The sequence below is a fragment of the Paramisgurnus dabryanus genome, chromosome 3 (assembly GCF_030506205.2).
Source record: "Paramisgurnus dabryanus chromosome 3, PD_genome_1.1, whole genome shotgun sequence".
NCBI classification, from domain to species: Eukaryota; Metazoa; Chordata; class Actinopteri; order Cypriniformes; family Cobitidae; genus Paramisgurnus; species Paramisgurnus dabryanus.
Window position 1 is genome coordinate 9,555,415 of NC_133339.1, and position 23,569 is coordinate 9,578,983.

General features: G+C 36.8%; 1 protein-coding gene across 2 annotated transcripts in view; it reads left to right on the forward strand.

Annotated features, from left to right (window-relative positions):
- Positions 1–22,024, forward strand: part of LOC135733858 (uncharacterized) — a 37,550-nt gene extending 15,526 nt beyond the window's left edge. The window contains exons 7-17 of one of the 2 annotated variants that reach the window (XR_012336434.1): positions 313–384; positions 1,642–1,755; positions 2,316–2,450; positions 2,917–3,000; positions 3,332–3,430; positions 3,586–3,669; positions 12,163–12,258; positions 12,591–12,689; positions 12,784–12,956; positions 20,036–20,095; positions 20,854–20,911. Coding sequence is in view for 1 of the 2 variants with exons in the window: in XM_065252636.2 (XP_065108708.1) it covers positions 313–384; positions 1,642–1,755; positions 2,316–2,450; positions 2,917–3,000; positions 3,332–3,430; positions 3,586–3,669; positions 12,163–12,258; positions 12,591–12,689; positions 12,928–12,956; positions 20,036–20,095; positions 20,854–20,979 (998 nt within the window). In the remaining variant the exon portion in view is untranslated. Of the gene's footprint in view, positions 1–312; positions 385–1,641; positions 1,756–2,315; positions 2,451–2,916; positions 3,001–3,331; positions 3,431–3,585; positions 3,670–12,162; positions 12,259–12,590; positions 12,690–12,783; positions 12,957–20,035; positions 20,096–20,853 lie in introns of both variants that reach the window. The other variant, XM_065252636.2, reaches the window with a different exon arrangement.
- The last annotated feature ends 1,545 nt before the right edge of the window (positions 22,025–23,569 follow it).

Genomic DNA, 23,569 nt, shown 5'->3' on the forward strand with positions numbered 1-23,569 from the left:
TCTGGACAGCTCTTACATTTATTTTTAGTCTAGTCTATATATTTTAATTCTTCTTCATGCATTTTATTTGATTTTGAATAAAATGCATGATGAAGAATTTTAATGCATGCCTCCAAAACACTCTTTTCAAAAACTTCTTTACAAATTTACAGCAGATCATCTTCTGACATTAAGAGAAAAAGGGGTGAAAGATTACTGGACACTGTCTACCTATATAAAAGATCTGTGTAACAATTAACCCTGCAATAGTTTGAGCTCCGCTCACCCCTACATGATATTTCTGTGTAATCATGTCATCTTTTCTGGTTTCAGGAACAGCTGAAGCACTTGTGAATTGGAGTTTTGAAATAGACTATATTTCTCTCACCACTATTGTTTATTCAGGTAAGCAAAGAAAATGCAAATTTTGCTGTACCTAAAACTTCTCACCAACGCAAAAAAACTCCTTAATGGCTGACAAACCATGTCTTTACTGTAATATATTTACTTATATCATGTATTTCTACTGATGTCACAATTATGCCAGTAGCGACTGAATTTACTGACTTGAAAATGGGATCTCAGGGTAACACCTGCTTGATAAAATTACGACAGTATAATTTTACAAATTCTAGTCAAAGGCAGACTACACTGCAGATAATAAAATATAACAGTTTTGGATGCTTTAAGTCACAATATAATTCCTTTACAATTTTGTTACTCGTTTTTGTTATTGGTAATTGGAATGCATGATCGAAAAACAAGATAAAAAACGGAGTTATCTCGTTTTGAAACCATACTCTTCATTATAGATGGATGGATGAGTAGACGGATGGATGATGAATGGATGGATGGATGAATGCAGCTGTTGCTATGGGCTTCAGCCATATTGGAATGATCCAAGGCAGTAAGTAAATGAGTGTTGCCAAGTTTGCGGTCTTACCTTGGAATGTGATGACTTTGAAACTGTTGACACAAATTATTTTTTTGACAGGTTAAATGTGGAAGAATTTTTCCATTGTCAACATAAAGATAATATTATTTTGTTTATAAAAATAAAGTACTAATATTTGGGAAAAGGTCACTGGGAAAGATTTGATTGTTACACTCATCTGGTGATCCTGCAAGCCAGTGCATGAACCCTCAAGAGCAAAGAAAACTTTGTGGCCAAATTTATGTTACTTTAACTTAAAAAATTAAGGTAAACAATTTCAACTTGATTTTATAAGTTGTCAACTTTTTACAAGCTAAAACTTTAAATAGCATGTTAAATTGACTTACAAAACCAAGTTGTTTTAACTCCATGCTGCAATTTTTTACATTGTGTATGATCTGAAAATGTTTCGTGCTGTTGTGTAGACCCAAACATTATAACTGCTTATAGAATAAACAAAGATGAAAGCGATAGCTAACACATTATTTAAAATACTGTATTTTGAAAACCAGTAAAAACAACACATTTGTACCATTTATTTGGGAAAATAAATCTCTGCAGGATTTAGAACCAGAGGCTGCGCAATGAATCATTGTAAAACTGAGTGACATCTGCATTCCAACCCTTCCAAAATGGCGCACATGTCTACATATATGGAGTGATCAAATGAGGCATCTGTACTATATATATATATCTATGGTGCTGAAGATTTTTCTCTTTCTTTTCAGTTTATTTCAAAACTGCCTGGGAGAAAAGTTTGAATTATAGTGCTGCTGATAGACATATGATATTTGTCCTCTTTGGAATGGTGTTTCTGTTATGCATTATCTGTATCACTATGGGTAAGTATTTTACTGATATTTTTTATTATTTATCAGACTGACATAACTTTACACAATTTTCATTGTTTTAAATAAGCATGACAGTAAAATACATCATGGAAATGTTAAATTGACCTTAGATGATTGGCTGTAGTGATCCTGCTAATTTTAATATAGTTTAAGTTTTGACCGCAAGGTTTTGTCCTAAACGTCAATGTCATAAAGGTCAATGCTGTCAGTCAACTCGCTTTTATTACTGGAAGAAAAATGATCCTACTTTACTTGTAGACTTAATCTTACTGTATTACCTACTGAAAACATGCAATCAACTGAAGCTAAAAATATATAAAATTTCTAAAGAAATCTTTATGACTTAGGTTTGTGATTTGATTGAATACAATCATCATGAATTTTACACACTCTAAAAATGTCTGGATTATTTTTTATCCATAATGGGTAAATATTGGACAAACACACCACCGGGTTAAAATTGACCCAATGCTGGGTTGTTCTAACCCAACTGTTGAGTTTTTTAAGTAAACATTTTTGGCAATCAATTGTTGTTTTTTTTCCTGATACAGTGCTGTCTCAAATCATTAGGAAATTAAGTGATCCGATAATCGCTGTATTGTATGTTCTGGCTAATGTTATCTTTTATCTGCAACCTTCAATACAATTCGTCCTTCTGTTCTACACGTTTGGATCAGTCAGAGGAGGTAAGATCATTTTTATAAACTACATTTAGTTATTCATTAGAAAACTGTATTAATATTTCAAATCAAATAACTGAGAAAACCAACCCAGTTGATGTTGTAGACATTCACTGATGGTGAATTACAACAGTTTTTAGGATGTTATTACTGTATCTGATTTATTCTGGAAGATCTTTATAATGTGTTTATATACTGTTAGTTATCACAATACATGACTGCAGTATATGAAAGCTGCCAACTTACTATTTCACCATCTCAAATATCTATTTGTACTGTAAATAGTCAATGGGGTTCACTCTATGAAATGTTGGGTTACCCATGCTCAGAAATGCACAAACCCAATTGCTGAATTACAGCAGTGAGACTTGATAATGTCACACTGTATTACAGTATTTGTGTGATATGTTGTCAATTTGTTGTTGTATTATGTGGCTTTTATATTAATATAAATGTACTCTGCTGCTTTTAGGTTTCATAATTGTTGTAGTTTTACCTTTGATTACAACAATGACCAGATACAATTGGAATGATGTATGTGGGAAACAGATTGGCTGTAAGTGTTTGAATTATGATCTCTGTTATAAATACATTAAAAATCATTACATGATATGGGCCTGGTTTCACAGACAAGGCTTAGCTAAAGCCAGGACTAGGTCTTAGTTAAATTAAGATGTTTACGCATTTTTCATCCCTCTGCCATTATTAGAAATCAGTTTCTTATCCTTTATGATTTTAATTGTTGTGTTAAATGTGAGTAGAAATATTTATATTTTTTTTAGTAATTTCAGCTAAATAATCTGTGTTCAGTTGCTGTAGACATTTCTGAGATGCTGCTTTAAAATGAGTCTTTGTATTTAGTTTTAAACCAAATGTTTTTATTTCAGGTTCACCTTTGTTAAGGAGATTGGTGTGGTTCATTTCAATGTTATTAGCGGATGCAGTACTGATCTCTTTCTATATCTTAGCACTGGAAAATGAGAAAGGTAAGATTATGTTAGAAGTAAAGTAACTCTACCGTATAGTGAAGATAAAAAATACTATGCACGCTTGTTTTGTGATATGGATTTTTAAAAACTTAGGGCACAGATTTTGTAACAGATTTTTTATAATGAAGTTGTTGTTCTTTCTTCATGTACAGATCGTGATGGATGGGCCTTTGTGATCGGATTTCTACAAGTATTATGGACAATTTGGATTTGTATAGTATCATTTCAGGATTGGGGTACAGTACTGATCGTCTGCTTTGAACATCATCCCTGTATAATGTTTGATTCACTAACAGCTTCAGTATATATTTTTTTAAAGCTCCACTGTGTAAGATCTACTCCCATCTAGCGGTGAAAGTCTATATGACAAGCAACTGAATATTACTTTCTAGCCCTCCCCATTCGGAACGCGTTTTAACTCGTACGGTGGCCCGGCCGTGTCATGCCAAGGTTAACATGGCTTCCAGTAGCTACAAAGCAAAAGCAATGAGAAAAAATTAACAATTTGCAATGTCCTTTGCCTGTGATCCATCAAAGCACACAGATTTATGTTTAACATGAAAAAAGTCTGATTGTCATGATATGTCCGCTTAAAATCACATACCAAAAGCAACCATGACGGGTTTAAATGGACGCGAACTAATATTATGTCAAAGTACAATGCTTATGTTTTAAGTAAACGTTACATGTCCGTGTATATGTAAGAGCTTTCTCTCAGATTGGTGAAAAAAGATCGCGCAACTTTCACACACTTGTAAAATGAAACGAAAGACGCGCAGATCAGACGCTTTTATCAGAGTATTATGTCAGACATTATGTCAGAGTACAATGCTTATGTTTTAAGTAAACGTTACATGTCCGTGTATATGTAAGAGCTTTCTCTCATATTGGTGAAAAAAGATCGCGCAACTTTCACAAGCTTGTAAAATGAAACGAAAGACGCGCAGATCAGACGCTTTTATCAGAGTATTATGTCAGACATTATGTCAGAGTACAATGCTTATGTTTTAAGTCAGGGACGTGCACAGGAATTTTTAGGGGCAGTTGCTCTGACTTAAATAAAGGGCACCCCCCCCCCCCCCTAAAAATTTTTTTTAAAACTCACGGCCTATATGAAGGACTGAGAATAACATGGTCTTTATTAAAATCAGCAAACATGTTTGCCTAATGCCTACCAAAAAAATTGTAGCCTAGGCTGCTTGTCTCCAAGCTGTAGCTAGCTGCTATCTGTCTGATTATTTAGGCTTAACTGTGGCAAACTCAGCCTAGATTCATGAAGATTTTAACAGAGGTGGAAAGAGTAGTCAAAAACTTTACTCAAGTAAAAATACAAGTAACTAAATAAATAATTACTCAAGTAGAAGTAAAAAGTATGCAATGAAAATAATACTCAAGTAGCGAGTTACTAGTTACTCATGAAAAAATAAATCTAGATATACACGCGCAAACACACAAACACACACACACACACACACACACACACACACACACACACACACACACACACACACACACACACACACACACACACACACACACACACGCACACACACAATACAGTGCCCTCCATAAGTATCAGAACTGTAAAGACAAGATTTTTCTGTTTGCTATGGAGACCAGAAATTGGTAAGATAAATATAAGTATGTCAGAAGTTTAGAATGTCACATTTTATTAACCTTTGTTTATGTTTCAACACATACATTCTTTAACAACAAAGAACAACAGCATTAAATGCTGACTTATGTATGTTGTACACAAATGCACATAAGTGAATCAAACTGATCCTACACATTTTATGCTTTTCATGTGTAAAAAATCAGGACACAGCTCAGTGACACAGCTCAGTGACCATTAAAAAAAAATAATATGACAGATTCTGTACTTTTGTCTCATGTTCATCTTTTAATGTTTAAACATTTCTTGACTCCACAACAAACAGAAGAAAACTTATGAAGGGCACTTCTACAGTATGTGTAAAACTGCAACATACACAAACAGTACAGAAAAAATAATACAAACACAGAATAGACAAGCATTTCAAATTAACAAATTAACTCTAGTCTCAATGTTGATGTAGCTTATAGCTGAAATATCAGACAAGTAAACTGACAACAGTTTTGCATATGTATAAAGTTGGAATCTCCTAAGATGGTCTGAGGACATTGACAGTTTACACTTAGCCTACATAAAAATTATTTGAGACAAAACTCATGTTTTCTTACGTTGTCATGTCACGTGTGTTTTGCGAGAATCACTTACATGATACAGTACAGACAATCATCAGACGTCAATCATCGATGTATTTTCTTCTATCTGTGCTACAATGCTTCTGGTTGCACGCGTTTAACTGTGTCTGACGATGAACGAACAGGTCGCGTGTATGTAATGGCGGGTACATGTGTGAAGTTTTGCTTTTAGTTAAAAGATTGGTAAATTCATTTCCACGTCACCCAACACTGGTTATATTCTGCGTGTTTCTACATAGGTTACGAGGAAAACAGCTTCGAACGATTCCGTTTTTGCAGCGATCTGAACAATTCATTCAAACTGATTCGCGAACCAATTTAAACGTTTGGCCCATTCGCTTTGTAAAGAATCGACTCAAAAGATTCGTTTATTTGCAACACTTTGTAAGGAATCGACTCAAACGAGTCATTAATTCGCGAATACGCCAGAAACACAAGATAGCAATTTAAAAATAAAATACAAATTTCGTAATTAATTAAAATACAGTAACGAAGGAACGCTGCATAGTGTAAACGAAGTAAAAGTACAATTTATTTTTTTCCACCTCGGAAGGGCAACTTGAGTCGAGAAGGGCATATGGGCAGTTGCCCGGGCAACCTGAGCAACCCCCCTGTGCACGTCCCTGTTTTAAGTAAACGTTACATGTCCGTGTATATGTAAGAGCTTTCTCTCATATTGGTGAAAAAAGATCGCGCAACTTTCACTTTATCAGAGTATTATGTCAGACATTATGTCAGAGTACAATGCTTATGTTTTAAGTAAACATGTTACATGTCCGTGTATATGTAAGAGCTTTCTCTCATATTGGTGAAAAAAGATCGCGCAACATTCACACGCTTGTAAAATGAAACGAAAGACGCGCAGATCAGACGCTTTTATCAATGAAAGGCTAAAAATAGCGCTGTCACCGTGTGTTTGTGCTAGAGGTCAGAAAAGATGAAAACATTTTTCTCAGTACCTCAGATTACATAAATGGGCGGAGAGACTGCGTGTGTCTGTTCGAACACATTAAACCACATGCATGTTTACACTAACAAGTGTTATGCACAATCATGCTAAAATTAGCCAAGGAACTATAAAACTTCAAGTTTACAACATGGACTGTATAGATGTAAACGAATATGCTGAATTACCTGTGGAGAATATAGAAAGTGCAACTTCAGTGTCCCTTGAGCCCCCTCTTGGAAAACTAACTCCAATAGTGACTTTGGTCTTGATGTTTTTCCTGTCACGTTGTCGTTTAAAATCCCCGTTTCGCATCCTTGGCGATTTGTTTTAATGTCCTCGAGAATATGTCTTCAACAGGCTTTCAAATCAAAGCATTAGATCGCAGGTTCATCACGGTGTGCGGTTGTTGTAAAATCCGAAGGATTCAGCTACGCAGGTCACAGCTGAATACGTCATCAAGCCTGGTTTATTTAAATTAACTGAGCATTACATTCGCAAGTCATACGCATATTACAACAATTTACAATTAACTAAGAATAATTGTCAGCTTTATAATTGTTAATATTCTGAAATAAGACTGTCTTGATGACGTATAGCGCCTACACAAGCAACCTCTGGAGGCTTCAGCTATCGGGCAGCGTGAGTGTAGAGTGAAAGCGCGAAAGGCGGAGCTTGAATTTCAGGAATGTCCCTCGTCGGCGAATGTATTTCAAAGATGGAGGCACAACATGGATTCAGCCAGAGAGCGCTTCGACGGTATGCATTTTAAATAGCAGATTCTACACTTACGAGGATACTTTGATTAGTGGGTGGGAAGTAATTACACATGAATGAGCACATACTTTTGAAAGAAAACATGGGTTTTTGTTAAGAATTAACTCAGTAAAGTACACAGTAGAGCTTTAAACCTTATGGATTTTACTTCTTGTTCAATTATTCATTATTTACCATTTAAGAAACTTAACATGTTTCTGACCTGCTCTTCCTGGTCCATATCTCTTATTTTAAAGTTCTGTTAACCATGTTTGTATGTAGTTATTTTGTTAATTGGTCCTTGTGCTGATTTTTTCACAGGTGTTTTTTATCTTTTTTACACATGAGTATATATAGTTATATAGTTACCCAATTTAGGCTTGTAAAAGCGACGAAGCAGTCGCATTGACGCGTGCACGCACGTATCCATGGCCGCGCGCGTTTGCGTTCACCGCGCGCACAACCGCATTCAAAAGGTGAGGCCACGCGAGTGCTTATGAAAGCATAACGAAACTAAAGTAAGTTTCTAAATAATAATGCTAATCTTATTTTGACTCGATCATTATTGGCTTCTGTAGATGTACATCAGAAATGTTTTGTGCAAAGCAGGGAAAGGGAAAAAGAAAGGACAGATGAGTTTAAAGGAGGTAAGACAAACTACATCCTCACCCTGTCAGGTCTCAAACAGAGGAAAAATCTCAGGAAAACCTCTTGTCAAGTCTATAGAATTGCATCGTTGCTGAGAAAATCAACAGATGTATGTGATATACTGTTCTGTATTTTCAGATATGAAATTAATATTTAGTTTACTAATATTTAACTCTAGGACACTAACTTACATAACAGTTAGCAGTAACTATGACTGAGATTATTTAGTATAGCAGTCATAAATGACTGGTTTCTTAAAATATTCTTATAAAAATATGTTAATAATCATTGCTATCATTGTATAATGTAGAAAATATTTCTCTGCTGTCATTATTTTCAAACATGTTATGCCATTTATGCCTCCAAACATGTTAATAATGTTAGGTATGATGAAGAATACACTTGTATATATGTATCTTTCGCAGTAACTGTTGCACTAGAATAGTGGGTTAAGCAAATGACACTTCTCGCACACAGCAGGCTTTCAAAAAAAAGTCAGCAAAAAATTGGGGGCCTGTGCCCCAGTAGAGCTTTATGTCTAGTAACGCCCCTGCTCTGCCCCCTAAGTTACTTGGAACCTGCTCCTAAAATGACACACGCCTAACATGAGACATTGGTTAAATCTTTCCCCGCCATTGACGAGTATTTCTGGCTTTCCGCAATACTGCTATTATCCACCAGGTGGCCCTTTTCTGCATCCTTCCATTTCCTTGTTTGTATTTAGTTCTAGTTCAGCATGGCAGGGTTCTGACAGTACAAGGTTTCATATGGGAGATGGGTGGTTTTAGTACTGGTTTATTCTGACCCCGCATTTTCCGGGTCTCGTCACTTTTTCCCAGATCCCTTACTCGTGATTCTTTTCAGGTGTCTCATAAATTTTTCCCTATTTAAAGTCCTTGTGTTTGATGTCTTGTATGGGTCTGTTTCGTTCTGTTACTTGTGATTATTGGTCGTGTGTTCATTTAGTCAAGTTCAAGTTTAGCGGTTTTCCGTGATGTGTAGTCTAGTCTTTTGTTTATTCAGTGTTTGTTAGCCCTCTGTATATCCTGTTCTGTTTTGCCCCCTCTTGGGTTTTATATTTCTGTTTGTTTAAAAAGTCCTTCATTGTTCATCCGTGTCTGCACTTGGGTTCATCTCCTGCTAAATCCCTGACACTATGAAGCACCTATGAAGAACCATATGGTGGTCATATAGCACCAATATAGCACCACATTGGTTCTACATAGCACAATATGGTTTAACACAGGTGCTACACAGGTACTTCATCAGTGCTATATGGCTATACTTTTAGTGCTAATTAGCACCGTTTGTTGTGTGTGCCGTCCGTGGGATCGGAATGAACTTGAAAAGGCGCTGAATATTATTATGTTTCAGAGCCGAACACTGCTGCCGACTAAAGCGTTAACTAATTTGTGTACATATTGTGAAAATAAACTCTTGTTTTTAGGGGGAATGGGCAAAAATTAAAAAAGGGCTTAGTGACACCACTGGCAATAATTGTTAAAGAAGAACTAAACCTAAATGTCTCCAATTTTTGTTGGTAAGGAATGACAATTAAGTTTATAAAATACAGTACAAAGACATACATTATTTGAGGGAACTTTGTAAGTATAATTTTTACTTCTTATAAGGCCTCATGTGGGTCCCGGATCCCCATAAAGGAATACAAACACTTTAAGCAAATGTTTGGAATTGAAATAAAGCTCCTTGCTTTGATATTTTGCAGTATCATGAATGTCTTTGGAGGTCACAGTAGTTTGAGTGTGTATGTGCTTTATCTGAGCTTATACCATGGTCTGTTTAAATACTCGATTCTGATTGGCTGGAAGGTGTGCATTAAAACCGTTTAATCCACAGGTAGTTCCAGTCAGTTTGATTACAGTTAGAAATGAATCCGCTTCTATAAACATTGGTAACCATAGTTACACTTGCAGAGCGAGAGAGAGAGAGAGAGAGAGAGAGAGAGAGAGAGAGAGAGAGAGAGAGGAAAGCGAGAGAGAGAGACGTAAGTGCGTCTCTCTTTAAAGTGCGCCGGTTTTATTTCACACTTTACATAAATAAATGACATGATTAGTTCAAATAAAGATTGCCTTGTCACTGTCAGTGTTGCCTGTCATTCATAAATTATTTTAATAAATCAATTAAAGAATGATTAAGTTAGCTATATGCTTAAGCAGAGGCGTTTCCAGCTTTGAAGGACATTCGGGGCTTAGCCCAGACCATATTAAATACAGGGATCACTCAAAGAGTGTATAAAGTGTATAATAAGAATATTAACGTGATCTGTAGCATATAAAAGTGTACTCACCTAATGGCGGCGGGTCGCAGGAGTAAAATGTCATAAGAACTTTAATCTTTCATCTCAAGTAGATTTTTGCACGTGAGTTTTACTCCTGAATGAGCTGATGTCACAGAACCGCCAAAATTAGATTATTAAACTGCTGCGCCGAAGGAATAACGATCAAGTGATAAATAAACCTACAATACTATATACCTACGTATAACCATCTTATGTAGGTACCATACAGAACGTCTAAAACATAATATAAACAGAACATCTAAAACTAAATATAAACGTATTGCTGCTGGAGACTTGCCATTGGCTGTTGTAATTGAATAAATAATGAGGTCAGTGTAAGAATAGATTACAGGAGCTATTTAGGGATGTTTTTATAAATATTATTTTGTTTCATGGAATTATGTTTTATATTATTACGTTTAATGTTATAATGCGTTATTATAATTATCTGATTTAAATATTAAAGATACTTTTTCAAGTTACCGTTGTTGAGATCAGTGTTTCCTGTCCGGTAGATAAAAAAAAATCTTGTTAGCTCCTCCCCTACCTATTACATATTCAACAGAGTGGCAAAAACGGAGTATCCCATAGGCTACCAGCAAAGAAAAGAAACGTATTCTATAGGCTAGATATTTTTTAAGACCTAGCCCTATTTCTAACAGACTGTATGCAGTTAAGCCAAAGCACAATGAAATAAGACAACTTAATTTAAAAGGTTTACATAGGCTTTTGTCCGGTTTCATATTTGTTAGTCAACTTTTCAAAATACATTCGGAGCAACGAGGGGATAGACTTTAAAAAAGAGACGCACACAGCCACAGGTAACTCGCGCACGCATCTCTCTCTCTCTATCTCTCTCTCTCTCTCTTTCGGGTCCTCTTTCAGTTCTCTGTCTCCCTCTTTTACTAATGAATTTAAATAAATGTGATAACTCATTTAAATAAAAGCAATACAATGGCACTACTTTATTTAAAGCGGACGGAGTGCGAGCCTTATCTTAAGAAAATGACCGTCATTTTTACCCGTCTGTTAAAAAATTACACTGTAAACATTATTTGCAGCGTTAACTTGGCAAATAACCAAGGTATAAGCGGGATAATCCACGGCTAGCCATGCATTAAAGGGTTTTAATGCACTTCGCAGAGGCAACCACCCTCCGCTACGCGTCGGGTGGTTCTTCGCCTCTACGTCGTGCATTAAAACCCTTTAATGCATGGCTAGCCGTGGATTATCCCTTACCAATATGCCCTCCATCTCTCCTCTGCAGCAGAATGCTAACCTGTCCCTGTGTGCCGTAGGCTTCTTGGGCCCCCCGTCCATTCTGCGCTGCACCCCTCCTCTCTCAACATCCACCCCTGCAGCTGCTGCTAGCCTATAAAACTGCTCAAGACCCAGCCCTCCACACAGGCCTCCACATCCACACCTATCTACATCTGAGATATTGTCACCATTTTATGATGGAAGTAAATAAGCAGCGACTTTTGTTGCAGTTTGAGTTAAATCACTCCTCAACTTGGCCATTCTTTGTTTTCACCATCGCAAACATAAATACCTATGACGCAGTTTTTTTTTACCTGATGGGAGGGGTTCTGGTGGACCAATCACAGCGCTTGCGGTCCGCGAAGACCTGCTGTTAAAAACTTTGCTAGGTGCACGTCAGGCTACGCAGAGCTACGCACAGGCTACGAATAACCTACGGCGTAACTATGGCATAAAGCTTACACACGAATATAAATCGGGACTTTAGTTGTATGTAATCCATCCATTCGCTGTAGTTTTTTTAGAAGTGATTTGATCCTTTTACTGATGATTTTAAAATATTTTAATTTACAGGTTACCCCCGCGTCACTGCTGTATATGTATTTGGATCAGTTGGTGTTGTTTTACTCAACTCTGTTTCTCTGATGATTGAACTGATACTGAAAACGGGTGAGTAATCACAACACATTTATAAAGTTAAAGTGGGAAATAAAATATGAGGTTCATGGTAAAACTATATTTGACACTGGATCACAAAACCAGTCATAAGGGTACATTTTGAAAGCTTTCCATTTATGTATGGTCTGTTAGGATAGGACAATATTTGACCAAGATACAGCGATTTAAAAATCGTTTGAAAGATTGAGTCTCATCTTTATTTGTAACTAAGTTATTTAGATCAAATTTTTGGACAGTTAGAATTCAAGTGTAAGACAGTGGTAAAGTTCTTGTGTATTGAATATGAATGGTCTAGACTAATATATTTTCATTGTTATTCTCAGGTAATGGCAAAGGTTTATTTGGGGATCTGAGAATCGTTGCGTTTTCCTCTGAAAGTCTCTTTGCTGCATCTGTGCTGATGTTACCGCTGTTTTCACCCTGTAAGTACAAACCAAACTTAAAGACATTCAGCTTAATTTCTGATCTTCACATTATTTGTTTTTTCATATGTCTGTTTTTGGTTCCACTCCTTAGTGTGTTTTCTACATCGCATGAACGTCACTTCATTACATTTATTCAGAGAGAACAAGATTTCTAGAGATCTAACATTAATGGTCTGCATGTGAATATGCAATGTTAATCTCCTGATGATCTTTTCCTTCACGCCTCTAAACGCAGGGATCACAAATAATCTGCAGTGTTGTCAGGTCAGTGCCATAATATAAATCTCATTGACTTACAGTTAAAATAATAATTGAATTGTTTTTATTTACATTGGCTGATATAACATTGTTCTTAGGTTTAAAGAAACGGTTTGTTTGAAAATGAATACTATACCATATTTTTTTAGCCTTTTGCTATCCCAGGTGTATACAGTATCAAATCATGTATTTAATTACTCAAAATTTGAGTTAAATACTGAATTGAATAAGGGCTCTTTTTGCTTATTAAAGAAATATTCTACGTTCTTAAAAAAATCCTGATAAATCCTGATAAATTACTCAAAATATTTATGTCTTTCTTTGTTCAGTCGAGAAGAAATTAAGTTTTTGAGGAAAACATTCCAGGCTTTTTCTCAATTTAAAGGTCCCATATCATAAAAATCTGACTTTTTCATGTTTAAGTGACAAATGTGACAAAGATCAACCCAGTAACTTAGTTTTGGTAAACCATTCTCTGCAAGCATGTGAAAAAATAGTCATTGAAATTTGGCTCCCCATTATGATGTCATATGATGTCAATAATGATTATAATAATAATACCGCCCCTTAATCTGCATTATCCAATCAAAGCACTGCCATTTAGTGCAGAGAGAAAAAGAAAGAAAAATTGTTGGCAGCATAACTGAGTTTCAATTTTAACAGCCCACCATCATTGTGATCAGTGTTTGCATTTCATCAGCTCATTTGCATTTTAAAGGGCACACCCCAAAATGGCACATTTTTGCTCAAACCTTCAAAGTGGAAATTTAAGCATGCTATAATAAATTATATGTGGCGTATTTTGAACTAAAACTTCACATATGTACTCTGGGGACATCAAAGATTTATTTTACATCTTAAAAAAGTCTTGTGACATGGCACCTTTAAAAGACTTTATTGGACATCAACAGTTTACAGTTTAAATGCAGTGAAACAATTGTCATTTTCTGCAAGAAATATAAAAAATATGCACTTTTAAACCACAACTTCTCATCTTGCACCAGGCATGTGATGCACCAGCATGACCTTACACTTTACATAATCACATGGAAAGGTCACGCATGACGTATGCAAAACTACGGCCCCAGTGTTTACAAGTGTGGAGAAAGAGGAGCGTTCAGATGTTGTTGTCTGAGGAATGATACTAATTAATATCTTTGTGTCAGTTTATTGTTTAAAACGGTCTGCAAATGTGTGCTTTACATATGTAACACGTGACCTTTTCATGTGATGTTATGCAATATGTAAGATCGGGCTGGTGCGACACACAGCTAGTGCAAGACAAGAAGTTGTGGTTTAAAAGTGCATAGTTTTTATTAGTTTTTTCTTTCCAAAAATGACCCTTATGCCTTGTTTGGGATCATTTAGAGCCATTTTGAAGCTGCATTGAAACTGCAATTTTAAACTGCATTGAAACTGTAAACTGTTAATGGGACTTGTATGCTGTAGCACACTATAAATGCCTTATACTACTAAAAACTGTTGCTACAAACACATTTAGGGCTCTATTTTAACGATCTAAGCGCATTGTCTAAAGCGCACAGTGCAACGTCTTAATAGGCGTGTCCGAATCCACTTTTGCTACGACTGGAAAAATTGTTTGTGCGCCGAGCGCATGTTCGAAAAGGGTTGGTCCTTCTTTTTTAATGAGTAATGGTAGTATTTTGGGCGTAACGTACAATAAACCAACCCAGATAGCAAATTCTGCCTGGCCCACCACTGGGCCACATATTTGCTTGAGTTCTGGCCCAGTTCTGGCTGGGTCCCCGGCCCAGAACTGGTCCACACACTAAAAATTGGATCAAACTATTAAATCTGGGCCAGTTGTGGCCCACACCCAGTAAAATAGATCTTACATACTGACTTGGCCCAGATTTGGCCAGCACACTGTAAAGTGACCTAAATTGTTTATTTGGCCCAGGTCTGGCCAGCACACTGTAAAGTGACTTAAATTGCTTATTTGGCCCAGGTCTGGCTAGCACACTGTAAAGTGACTTAAATTGCTTATTTGGCCCAGGTCTGGCCCAGACCCTTTGTTTTATATGGCCCACAACATCTGCATGGTCCCTGGGCCAGATGTGGCCCAGAAACTGGTAAATATTGTATATTTTTTATTTTTCAAGAAAAATACACCCATTTAAGAAGATTAAGAGCCTTTTATTAAAAAAATACACACATCACATTAATGTGAATTAACAGTTAACAAATACATAAATATGAACATGTTTTAACATGTACCAACAATTAACCAAATACATTGTAATTTTGAACATATTAATTCTTAACAAAATTCAGTACACTTTACAAAAACCCAACACATACAAACAGACATATATCTCTTACACAACACATTTTACAAGCACATAACCCACTTTATAAACAATTTAAAGGGATAGTTCACCCTTAAAATTATAATTTTCTAATAAAACACTTACCCCTGTGTCGTTCTAAACAACCAAGTGCTCCGATTGTCTTCAGAATACATTTTTAGAATTTTTTTATGAAAACCGGGAGGCTTTTGTCTGTCCCATTGACTTAAGTTAGTCTCACAATCCGTCTCCCAGAAAAGAATGAAAGACATCGCCAAAAAGGTCCATGTTCCATTAGTAGTTTAATAATAATATTATGAAGTGACAAGAACACTTTGTGCACAAAGAAAATAAAACGAACGATTTCAACAATTTGTTCTCCTCCTTAGTTGTTGAAAGTGTATTCAAGGCCAGACTACGGCGTTGCTGCTGACATCACCTGCAGCTCACGTCACGTCCTGATCACCCTAGTTTTTCACTTTTCAAATCAATTGTTATTTTTTCATTAAAGCCTTTAAAACCCGTTTTCTTTTAGTCATGGAAGTAAAAAAGCAGGCTTTTAATTGCTTTAAATGTATGGCTATCCAATATCATCAAAAAAGTTATATACAAGTGTGTAAGAAATGGTTTATACTCTAAAAATACTTTATTTGTAACAAACAGGAGATAAAGAATTTACAAACGGCTCTCCGCACGTTTCAGAACTTGGACAGCGTCAGTTTTTTTAAGCATTACTTAAAAATCTTTCTCATCTCACCATATCCACAGGTACAGAGTAATCATATACAATAAATCTGTGAGGTAGCATTAAAAAAACATTTAAAAACAGATGCATTTGTTTAAAGGAAAGCATTTATTTACTTACCAGGCTGCAGGTGAAGCAGCTCTTTGTGCCTTCTAACGTCTCATAATTAGTCCTCATTTATGTCCAAGAGACTCAATAATCTTTTACATTCAATCCTTTAATCTTTCATATTTAAAAACGTTTTTGTGTTGTTGCGCATTCCTGTATGTGATAAGCAAACTCGCGTTGTCGTTCCATTTATAGGCACATATAACTAATGCACTCTTTAAATAACAAAAAACATATTGCGTAGTCTATTTTAGTTGCCTCAAAATAGCAACGCGCCAACAATGCGCCTGAACACACCTCGTTTTCAGACCAGAACGCCCATGGGCCCAAAAGGGGGCGCAAATGCATTTGCTATTTAAAAAACGCGTCGCTAAACGTGAAAATGATAATTGCGCAGGGTGGAAACTAGCAAAAGACACTTGGGTCGCGCATTGCGCTGCATTACGCCGGGTGTAAGATAGAGCCCTTAACATTTTCATTATTTAAAAAAAAACTCAAGATCCCGATTTTAATATATGGAGGCCACCATTACTGTTCTGGGTCGATGACGTGATATGGTTGCTTCCAATCCATGGGAAACAATGGAGGCAGTGGCGGAGCCAGAGGGGTGTCCAGGGTGGCACTTGACATGTCACTGGCCACCCCGTGTGCCACCCCAAATTTAATGCGCTACTTTCACTTAATCGCTATATATGTTTATTTTTCGACGTGCGGCAGCGCAGCACATTGTTAAAAACAAACATTATGAATATTAACCCTCCCTGCGTTCGTGGCGCAAACTCTTTAATTTTCAATCACTGCACAAAGAGACTTGGATTACTCTGCTGATTTTGGACATACAGACATGATTTATACATCATTGAAAACGCTAAAGTGTCTATAAAAACTGAATGTTGTGCTTTTCACAAAATTAAGAAAATATACATAATGCGCGTTCTGTTATCTCTCCATCAGTGACTTCCTTTTAAAAACGCGTCAGAAAAATTACTGTAACTTAACGAATACTTTTCATACCATCAGAAGATAAATGTAATGTCTACATAATGCTTGGAATCTCTTTAAAATGATGTAAGTGAAGTCGTGCATTGCTAATACTACATGATTTCACCGTATATGCTGGAAGTGTGGTAATTTCTTATGGACTGAATAAAGTCTAAGATTGCAATTCTTTTTACAACAAAACCCAGCACCATGTTTTCATTCTTGACGTGATCTTTATAGGCTACTGTATGATTGTTAATTCGACTGGATTGCCACATTGAACTTAAAGCGCGACACGCATATTCGATAGTGCGCGTGCACAGCTTTTAAACGACTTCATGTTTGCGTCTTTTTGGCTTAAACGGACAAATGCTCCTATGTCAAAATAGCAGTCTTGGTGATTTTCATACTAAACATTTGGTTACTGTAGGTCTTAAACAAATAAACATTTTATTGCATCCGGTCTTAGCCTAACCTGTTGAAGTCTCTTTGTAATTAAAAATAATAAAATATCAAAAGAAAAAAGAAAACTTTTGCATCTTCTGTATCTTCGTAAATAAAGATTAATCCAAACATCCTTTGTGTTGAGCTCTGCTATTTGAAGTAAGTTTAAGGTTTATCATGGAGTTTAGATTTCCTGATCTTTTGCTTCATTAAAGGGATAGTTCACAAAATGAAAATTCTGTCATCATTTTTACATCCTTATGTTGTTCTAAACCTGTACAAATTTCTTTTTTCTGATGAACACAAAAGAAGATATTTTGATAAATGATGGTATGCATCATTTACTCACATAAGGGTGAGTAAATGATGACAGAATTTTCATTTTTGGGTGAATCCCTTTAACAGACAGTAAATCAGATGTAAGAAATACAGTAGAAAGATTTAAAATTCACCCTTATTATGTTTACAACTAATGCGATCAAAAGATTCATTTATGCTTTCTTGATACATGGTTACACGTCATTTTCTTTTATGGACTATGCTCCCCCTAAAGTAGCTTTGGCCACCCCCTGGCCACCCCATTAAAAAAATTCTAGTTCCGCCACTGAATGGAGGTGATTAGTTTTTTTGTGTGTGTGTGGGGACAAACTCTGGTTCACACTCCAACACAGTAGGTGGACAAAATACACTTAAACGTTGGTGCTAAATGCCATTAAACGAAGATGATGTTACTCTTCACAGATTTCCTAATGATAAGAGGAAGAGAATTGAATGGGAACAAGAATTCCTCAACTGTTTTCTTGCCACTTTTCTACAGATGCAGTCAAGTTACATAACTAATAGGTGCTGGTAGTTTTAAAGGTGGTGTGTTTTAAAACCAAATGCCATGCCTACAAATTTATTTCACAGTAGATTAAACGCCTTTGGACAGCAAATGAGAGCCAACCTACAGTAGGAAACACCAAAATCTGGAGAAAGTAACTGATCTCACAGTCCCCGATTTCAATGTTTTCCACACTCTGTATACACTCACCTAAAGGATTATTAGGAACTGTGTTTGACCCCCTTTCACCTTCAGAACTGCCTTAATTATACGTGCCATTGATTCAACAAGATGCTGAAAGCATTCTTTAGAAATGTTGGCCCATATTGATAGCATCTTGCAGTTGATGGAGATTTGTGGGATGCACATCCAGGGCACGAAGCTCCCGTTCCACCACATCCCAAAGATGCTCCATTGGGTTGAGATCTGCTGACTGTGGGGGCCATTTTAGTACAGTGAACTCATTGTCATGTTCAAGAAACCAATTTGAAATGGTTTGAGCTTTGTGACATGGTGTATTATCCTGCTGGAAGTAGCCATGAGAGGATGGGTACATGGTGGTCATAAAGGGATGGACATGGTCAGAAACAATGCCAAATTCTGACTTTACCATCTGCATGTCTCAACAGAAATCGAGACTCATCAGACCATGCAACATTTTTACAGTCTTCATCTATCCAATTTTGGTGAGCTCTTCCAAATTTTATTGGAGATGAGTGGTACCCGGTGGGGTCTTCTGCTGTTGTAGCCCATCCGCCTCAAGGTTGTGCGTGTTGTGGCTTCACAAATGCTTTGCTGCATACCTCGGTTGTAACGAGTGGTTATTTCAGTCAAAGTTGCTCTTCTATCAGCTTGAATCAATCGGCTCATTCTCCTCTGACCTCTAGCATCAACAAGACATTTCCGCCCACAGGACTGCCGCATGCTGGATGTTTTTTCCTTTTCACACCATTCTTCGTAAACCCTAGAAATGAAAAATCCCAGTAACTGAGCAGATTGTGAAATATTCAGACCGACCCGTCTGGCACCAACAACCATGCCACACACAAAATTGCTTAAATCACCTTTCTTTCCCATTCTGACATTCAGTTTGGTGTTCAGGCGATTGTCTTGACCACGACCACACCCCTAAATGCATTGAAGCAACTGCCATGTGATTGGTTGATTAGATAATTGCGTTAATGAGAAATTTAACAGGTGTTCCTAATAATCCTTTAGGTGAGTGTATATTTAACTATATATGCAAAAAGGTCAGGGTCTCCAACCTTTTTGTGAGCGAGGGCTTCCACAATGGATAAACTTTTTTGTTATAGTCTACTCAAAATGTTTAGTTTTACTTGCTGATATATCATTGTTTAAAATGTAAATACATAAAAGAAGTCAAACTAACATAAAAATATGTAATAAATAAATATTAAAATTGAGTTTATGTGCTTTGTGATATTTCACTGGTAATTTGATCTCATCATGCTGGCCACAATGAGGGCAGGCTGTCCTTAAGTGAAAAATTAAACAGCTTTGTCTTATTCATCATTTATCAGCATGCATGATTTAGTTCTCCCTGTTTATTTTATTAGGTAAATGAAAAAACATTACTTACTGCATCTTTACAGAACTTTACAAAAGGTCTTATGTGTCAATATTGTTTTATATGCATGTTTTGCCATTTACGCAGAATATACTAAAGCCTAAACAACCTGCACCTCCTGGATCAGTGCAGAATCAGTGTTCACAGGTTAGTATGTAACGTAACACACAATATCAAAAACATATTTTCATAATTGAACAATAATTCTTCAAAATCAGAATAAATCTCAGTCCTTGTCCTGAATACCCACACTGCACACAACACTTTGGATGTCTCTTTAACTTGAAATAAAACAATTGAGGACATGAACCAGTGGGGTTTTATGCCGCATGATTTTTTTTGTTTGTTGTTTGTTTTATTTGTTTTGGTTCACGGACACTCTGCATACCGCCTACAGTACCTACATCGTGGGTAGTCGTAGCCTAGTGGTTAATAAGTCGGGGTTATAAGCTTGGTTTAAGTCTCACATCCGACAGGTTGTCGTGTGTGTTCACTACTCAATGAGACGTACTAAATGCAGAGGTCACATTTTCAGTATAGGCTAGGGTTACCATACTTGACAATCATGTTACTTAAAATTGGTCAGTAATAATAAGTCAGTAAATGAGTTGGATGTCTGCAGTATTCATGACCCAGTAGGGTTACAGACTTGGGTTGCATGGCATCAGGAGAATCAGAGATTAGTGCCTAAACACAAAGCACATAATAGAGCAGTAACTGGATCTGATAAACTGAACCATCCTCACCAGACAACCCTTTGATCTCTTGTTATTAAACCTTTAAGTGAATCAAGTGTTTTAAATAATTGCTTGTTTGCAGTGCTGGAAACTAAAGGTGCATGACTGAGATGATGTTGTATGTGTTGTTTAAAGTGCTGTGTGTGTCTTGTCTTGTCCTGATCTCAGAATGTAGGGGGGTCTGATGAAACTCCAGCTACTGGATCAAACCAGAACATAGCAGAATTTCCAATGAATACAAAAACAAGAGGAAGAGATGAAAATCAATCTGATTCAGTGAGATCACAATCATAAAGAAGAACAGGGCCGGTTCTTCCCCGCTATAGAAGGGTGGGCTGGCAGATCTCCTGGGTGTGCAATTATATATGCATATAATAAGATTCATGTATTTGCACAAAAATACATTTAAAACAGTGTTTTTGCATGGCATATTAAAAAGCTGAAAAAGTTTATGAATTATTATATAACTGCTTCGTGCATTAATAAAAAAAGATTATTCAAACTGGGAATAATATAAAGAAACCGACCAAACAACAGTGTTAAATGTTCAATTGCTCACTTCTGTAATCTCTCAAAACCTCTTGTTATACTAATAAGTCTGACTTCACTGTACAATGAATCTCTTATTTGCATATGCATGCTGTTGTTTATGATAAAATCACTGAAGGCACGGCACACTAAATTAGAAAAGCAAATTTGAATGCCACTGATTTGCCATTAGATTCATCAGCTTAACAGGGACAACTGATTGGTTGTAATGCTCACTGCTGCAAGTACTGTATAACGCATAAGTAATCTGATGTAACATGAACAGATCTAAATCTAATGCTGTCATGGATACTTGTGTTCATTCATTTTCAAATTTAAAAATGACTCCTGTAAAGGGTAATGTTTGCCCCCTTGTCTTGAATTTAGGGAGCATTTTTATAAATCTTGGATGCATTTTTCGGCCAAAGCGAACCAATTGTCCAGCATTAAATGACTGCAAAATGTACTCAAATGTGACTTATTTCCTATTGACGTTGCATTTAAATTCAGTCAGTAAGATTCTTCGATTCAGACAGAAACTGCACCGTGAGTTGTGACTATTGGGTGAAGAGTGACATTTCTTTCAGCCAATAAAGATAAAAAAAATTCTGGTGTTATATTTGATTGGTTGGTACAGTCTACAGCCCCTCGTGAAACATCTCAAGGTAGCCCACCTTAGTTGTTTATAACTAATGTTTACATTTTATGTCTTGGACTTTATTCTGATAGACGTTTTTGACGGCTTAGCCCACCCCTGCTCATGCCTATAGCCAGCCCTGATGAATAATGAGAGAAGATCATTTTAGATTAATCGAAAACACTCTGGCCGTTTAAACCTCACGTAATGATGAACTGAGAGTTCTCTGTGCTTTATTTATACTTAATGGGCCGTTTCCAGGACAGGCTTTAGGTTAATTTAGGACTAGGCCCAGGCCCGGATTGGCCATACGGAGGACCTGGAGAATTCCCGGTGGGCCGGTCTGTTTTTTGGCCACAAAGGCCAGTGTTGTCATGCCACTGGTTGAATGCTGTTCCTATGCTGTCAGTACTCACAGCAGCCCCACTCGCATAATTTGCGGGTGAAAGATGTCCCCTCCATGCCCGCCGACAGGGGGAGACAAACCCAGGATGAGGGGGGGGGGGGCCCAGAACTGGAACCTATGGAATAATTCAGTGTTTTCCATACATTGATTTATCTGCCATAGAATCAACACTGGCCGCCACAAATAGACTTTTCATGATTACCATTTACATTTTAATTTTACTATATTCATTGTAGTGAGCGCTCAGCGCGCCTCCCTCCTCCCTCTCTCATTGCATGCAGCGACTCAACAGCGCGCGCCCCTCCCCTCTCTCTCCTGTTGCAAGCAGCGCGGCTTTCTCTACAGTCAAAAGTATTTTAACTCCGCGTTCCTTTTACTTTCTTTTTCGCGTAAACGTCAACAGTCACGGATGTCACTGAGATGTCAAGAAAATGGCTGATCGAGTTCATCATGAGTGACTTAACAAAAGGTCAGCATTACCACACATACCCGTTCTGGTGTGAGTCTGTGTCCGAGCTCTCTCCCTACCTATGATGCGGTATGCTCGTTCACGTGTTCTGTAGTAACACAAACCGTGTATTCTCTCGTATTCTGAATTTGCAACAAATTGTCTGCGCTATACGCGATGATATACAATAAAACTACCACTATCTGGATGTGCCACATTGTTGATGAGGCCACTCTTGCTGTTCCTGCCATCTCTCTGATGGATTTGTTGTGTTTTTGAAACCTAAATATGGTCTGTATCACTTGCATGGAGATGTCCCTGAATCAAATGATTTGGGTTCACAGCCACAGCTTCCAAATGCAAATACCACACTTAAAATCAACTCCAGACCTTTAACATCTGTCATTCATGAGGAAATTATTTAACAAATAGACAATACCTGTCCATAAAACAGTTTTTAAGTCAACTGTCCCATTACTTTTGACCCCTTTAAAAAGGGGGAGCTACATATTAACAGTGTTGGGAGTAACGAATTACAAAATATAATATATTACAGTAATATATTAGTTTTTGCTGTAACGCAGTAATATAACGCATTACTAATAAAATTTTTGGTAATATTTTACTCGTTACAGTCTTAGTAACGAGCGCGTTACAACAATGCATTTCAAAAATAGACGTGTTATTTTATTTTTTCATTTTTGACCAATGCGCGCGACCAGCATCCACACAGGAAAAAGCTGCGGGTAAAATAGTAATGGCTGCGTCCCAAACAGCATACTTCCATACTATATAGTAGGCGAAAAGCACTACTTCTCGTACTCTTTCCCTATATAGTATAGAAGTAGGTGGTTTGGGACGCAGC